Source organism: Ceratina calcarata, unplaced genomic scaffold (genome assembly GCF_001652005.2).
Source record: "Ceratina calcarata isolate Rehan_Ccalc_2016 unplaced genomic scaffold, ASM165200v1 scaffold297.2, whole genome shotgun sequence".
Lineage (NCBI taxonomy): Eukaryota > Metazoa > Arthropoda > Insecta > Hymenoptera > Apidae > Ceratina > Ceratina calcarata.
The window spans coordinates 1,298,141-1,303,534 of record NW_017152138.1 but is presented as its reverse complement, the minus strand read 5'-3'; the positions used below and the strand labels follow the sequence as shown (position 1 = coordinate 1,303,534).

At 42.2% G+C, this 5,394-nt stretch overlaps 1 protein-coding gene across 1 annotated transcript in view; it reads left to right on the top strand.

Moving 5' to 3' along the window:
- Positions 1-1,187: 1,187 nt before the first annotated feature.
- ush (Zinc finger protein ush) overlaps positions 1,188-5,394 on the top strand; it is a 144,497-nt gene continuing 140,290 nt past the window's right edge. The window contains exon 1 of the mRNA XM_026812789.1: positions 1,188-1,659. Coding sequence (XP_026668590.1) covers positions 1,620-1,659 — 40 coding nt within the window. The 5' untranslated portion in view covers positions 1,188-1,619. The remainder of the gene's footprint in view (positions 1,660-5,394) is intronic.

Genomic DNA, 5,394 nt, shown 5'->3' with positions numbered 1-5,394 from the left:
ATTCGATCGCAGATGCATTTGGTGCATCGTTCGAGTTCAGTCTCGTCGCTCGTACAAAAATAGCATGAGTATCGGCAGTAGTGGGAATAATTGGTCTTTGACTTGTTTACATTCGATGAAACGGTGTCACGTAAAAATCGAGACGAAGGTAAGTACATGATACTTACGAGCGACTAATCGAGCAAACGAACACATTACACAAATTATTCACAAACCTTGACAAGTATAATTCCTACAGTGACAAACATATTTTACCCGTTTCGAAAATGCGATTGTACGTGCATTTTCACCTTGTCTTGTCCAATTAGTTGTTACTTCAACGATAAGCTTGACGCAGTAAATTAAACATATGACGTAAACTTATGTAATATTTCTGTGTAAAAGCATTCCATTGCATCATAAAACTTCATTCATTTATTAGATTCTTTGTATAATAATTCAATTAAGATGTGCATAAGGAGATAGCGATTTTAAAATACGTTGCTGGCGGTACGCATGCAGTCTGTGGTATGTATCTGTCGTAAAAAATATTCTGATTACCGAAGGAGAATAAAATGGATTGTGCCTCGAAACTACGAATCACTGCCGTAGATGTCGCCAGAGAACTTGCATATTTTGTAAACAAGTAATAAAATAAGTACCTGTGGTGATAAAAGCAAGGCTTGAACACCTATCAATTCGTAATAAATAAAGAATATTGGAATTATAATTGTGAATTGATAAATTATATTACAGCGATTCAGTTTCATGAACCAGTTTTAATTCTAAATAAACTTAAGAAATCAATAAACTAAGGATTAGTGTATTACCATTATCTGTTTATTATCTCCTACTTAAAACAATTCGTATCGATGTACTAACTAGTTGACGAATTTAATTAATGTTAAAAGGTACGCGTAATTACGATTAGTCTTTCTTCAAACATTTTTTAAATTCTTACAGATTTGAATCATAAAGATGATCGATATCTCGCAATGCTGGTGTACTACCGCCTACCGCCATCTGAGAGAAACGTTGGAATCCTCAACCGATACATGGATCTTTTAAAATTTCGCGCTTTCGAAAGCCGAACGCGGGCGGAGCGTAGTCCCACTCCGACCAGCCCCACTCCTTGGCGCGTGGTTGATCACGCTGCGTACGCTGGAGTGGGGGTTGTTTGATATCGCGTTTAGTTGCTCGCTGACAGCGGCCGCGGTACGAGCTGTCGTGGTACGTGTACGCGTTTCTCATCGGATACTCACTTGTGCGCGCGGAAAAACGCGAGCGAACCGGCTGCAAACGCGGGTAAGAAAGTAAATCGTAACGACGGGCGTTTCGATAAGACGGTTCGTCAGCGACGTACATTGATCCGGTGAACAGAAAACGGTTTTTTTTGTGCCTTTCGGAAGTGTTCGTTTGCTTTTTTCTCTGTCCTGGCTTTGTCGTTTCACGTATCACACGCCATAACCTGTTTCGTCTAAAAACACCTAATCTCGTTTCCCTCCATCCGTGTGGTGTGTCACCTGTTATATGTCGACGACGTCTCCACGACCTGGGACGACTTCTCCTCGCCCTCGCACGCGTACCTTCAACGGTATCAAGCATGTCGACGCTGGTTTGGTGATGGCAGAACCCAGAGGATGTCACGCCGCAAGCAGAGCAACCCAAAACCACTGAAACGTGAGTCGCAACCAACTGTCTGATTCCTTCTCTTTTTCCTCCGTGTGTTTTTCCGCTTTCAATACGTGCCGTGCGTTCGGGTATCGATGGAAATATCGTGTTTGTCGCGACGACGAATGTGTACTCGGGAAAACGGGTTTCTATGGCAGCGTGCTTTTCGCCGGCCACGTTGTTTGTCAGGTGATTGGGCGTCTTTGCTTGTCAGTTCGAGTTTCCACTCACCGCTTTACATGTGAAAAACTCGAACGATCCCGCGTCGCTCATAATCCATTCACCGAGACAATAACTGATTCCATACGCCATTTATTTTTTCTATTGTCGTCGTGTCTCATTCGGAGCACGCAATTTAACTTACGTACTCGAGGAACGTTACAATCGTTACTACCGTTCACTTTCCGGCAGTACGCACGTACGTTTTTCTCTGAAAGTGTAGATCTTTTTTCATTCCGATCAGATGGAACCGGTAGAGAGGAAGCATAGTTGTCAGTCGGCGGATTCGTTGTCAGCTGACCTTTCGAGTTCTCTCCGATCACGTGGCTCGACCACGCACGTAGCGCTCGACCGCGTGTTACTACGAGAACGTTACAAAAACCGCGTTTTTGCATGCAATTAGTTAAGATTCTTAGAGTTAAGGCATTTAACGTTATCGAACGCGTTTAACGAACAGTTTTAACTCCAAGTTTAAAGAATGAGTACGTGACCCATTTTCCCCACGAGTTTGTTTACGTCGGAGTGCTCGTCCTGCATACCTACTACGTGGAAACGTTTTTGTAGCGATTTCGCGGAGTCTTATTTCACTCGAGGGAAACAGTATTTACGTTCTCGTTCATCAAATTCGAGCATAAGTTACTATTGTCAATGCCTCCAAACAAAGCGTAACTTTTTACGTCTTTTAGGCATTTCGTATACACGATTACTCATTCTCTAATCGCCGTATGAATTTTACATTCATATCGAACACGTATAGAGCTGTATTCAAATTATTCGTATTAAGATTAGCCTCGTATGTAGATACATACTTGCAGTTAGTTGTTCGGTCTTATTCCAAATGTTATTGTAATTTTACTTATTCATAAATATATTTTAGAAAATTGATTGGTGAATGAAAACGATTAAACGACTCTAATAAATAATTATAAAATCAGTAAAAAGAGTAGTACGACTGGGTTATAGAACTGGTACTAAAGAGTAACCTTTGGAACTAAAAGAACGCTTCACGTTTTTATCTTACACCGATATCGTTTTCGGCGAATACTCACAAGATCGGGCAACGACGTTCGTTTTACCCGGTGCCACCAATTAAAGCCGTTTGACTTGAATCGTCGTTGATCGTATCAAAACTATGGCGCGCGAAATCGGGGATCGTGGCTCACGGGATCGGTTCGGCCGCACGAATTCGTATCGGTGTACTTACTTTACGTTTCTCGATCTCGGCGTAAAACCGATCCAGGCCAGACGAGATCGTGGGTACCGATTCCGCCTGAATTCTTCGTCCATGGCCGGTAGTGACGTCCTGAAAACCGAATCTACATTCTGAAGTCGAGGACCCGTTTCACTTGGCCATTCAATTTCATTATCCTGCTTATATGTATATGTGAATAGTTAAACGAATTGAAAATTCATTAAGGATTCATAGACAAATTGATAAGCGAGAGCTTTAGATAATCAGGTCTTCAAAAGGAGCGACATGTTTCAAAACATTTACTTATAATTAGTGTCTTTATCCCCTGTTTGAAATAACTGATATTTAATGAGTTATTAATCAATCGATATTCTAAATATTATGACACAATCTCGATGATTCACGTGGTTCTCGCGATCACGAAAGTCGCCGGCGGTAATCACGTGGCTGCGACTTGTCAAACCAGGTATCTCCGCTATCCTTTGCATAGTTTCACGATTTCACATACCAGCCGGTTCTCATCGTCGTTTTCACGTATCCGCGTTTTTCATGTTTTAACTTAAAGTTCTATAAAGAACTTGGGCCGCTTTTTTTGGTTGATGTCGTTGTAATTTTACGTGGAGCGCTGGGCCACGCGCGTGGCCACTAATTGGGTGCACCGTAATTGAGTTCATAAACAGGAACCGTAAAACGAACAGGCTTTCGTTTAGGCTTCGGTCTTACTCGGTATCGTTAAGAGCGCGTAATAACTGTTTAGTTAGTGCGCGATTTTAAATTTGTATCCTTTTATCGGTATGTAAATGACAGAGCAGGAGATCGAAGAGAATTAGTACATAAACCTTTTACATGATTTCGTTTAATCGTTACAAAATCTATTCGGTTGGTCGCAAAGAAATCGTTAAAATTTCGTTTCGTCGTTTCGAACGGCGCGGTTGCATACGTGCTTGAAATTCGCGACGCGATCGTCTTAAAAGATAAACCTATCTGCCGCCTATCGGAGAAGACACCGTGAAATACTGGGGGGCTGGTTGCGCAACGCAAAGTTCGCCGATTTTGGGAAGGACGCGCGCGATTAATCGCTCTGCGCGAAGAGATACGTCCTTCGCGGAAGAGGCACGGTCCTCGCGCGCAATCGAACACGCGATAAGAAACGCGTCTGATTAAAAATAATTGACGTCACCGGCTGATTTTTCTTATCTGCCCGCACCGAAGAACGTAGATACTTATTTTTCTTTCGGACCGAAGACTCCGCGATTCTCTTCTCTCTCATATCTGTTCTCTACGTCCGATAAAAAATTCGGTTTTATCGCCGTGCGGCAGCCGAGTCGCAAACGAGGAAAATTGTTTTACCTTTTTGGATATCGCCGCGTCATCGCCGACTCCTTATTACTGGTTTGCTGCTCCCTGCGACTTTTCCGCAATGGCATTCGCGGGAATACGCGTAGAAGGATTGGACGATTGTCGTTAGTTCTGTATTTTTATTGGGATCGAAGCGCGGAAGACGTTTGAACGCTGGTTTAAATGCAACCTAAATGGTAGGGAAGGGTAGTTAGAAACGTTCTATCAGACGTTCCGTTATGAAGCAAGTTGATTCACGTTATGCGAAGAATATTCGAAACGATGATTTTAAACATGATAAAAACATTCAAGAATATTCAGTCTGACAATATCCGTTCATTATTAGACTGGATTTTTATGCACAAATTATCACACGCATTCTTTGTGTTTTCTACATTCTTCTATAAATTGCATAAAATCTGCAGTCTCAGAATAACTTGAAAACGAATATTATACTGTATGAAGGCAGATCTGTACACTGCAACCTATCATCGTCAACGTCAAATAATTTTGCACCCCTTTCGATCTACTTAACACTTAGTGTGCGTTTTAACAGGTCGTAATATCATCGCACCCATTTATATCACGATTATTTTCTGTTGAAAACGCATCGTCGTCGGGAGTCATCGAATCCCCAATGCGTGGAAGAGCCGTGGCATCGTAGCAGGAGAACCCTGGGTTGTATCGCGTTGGTAATCGACGATGCCAGGGATAAAAGGCATCCCGCGGAGAAGCAGCAATCACCCCCCGTAGCGCGCAGCCGTCAAATTAATAACCAATGATTTTATAAGATGTTTTATTGAATCGTGTTGCCAGTAAATAATATCTGCGGGGAGCGTTGTTCCTTTTTGTTGGAACGAGAGGGTTAAACACTATTCCGGGGGAGGATCGTTTCGTTACGACTCCTTTTTTTCTTATTGCGATTGCCTGCTTACCGATTCTCACCTTTATTTAACTTTTTTTGTCGTTTCTATCGTATTTGATCTCCCCTTTTG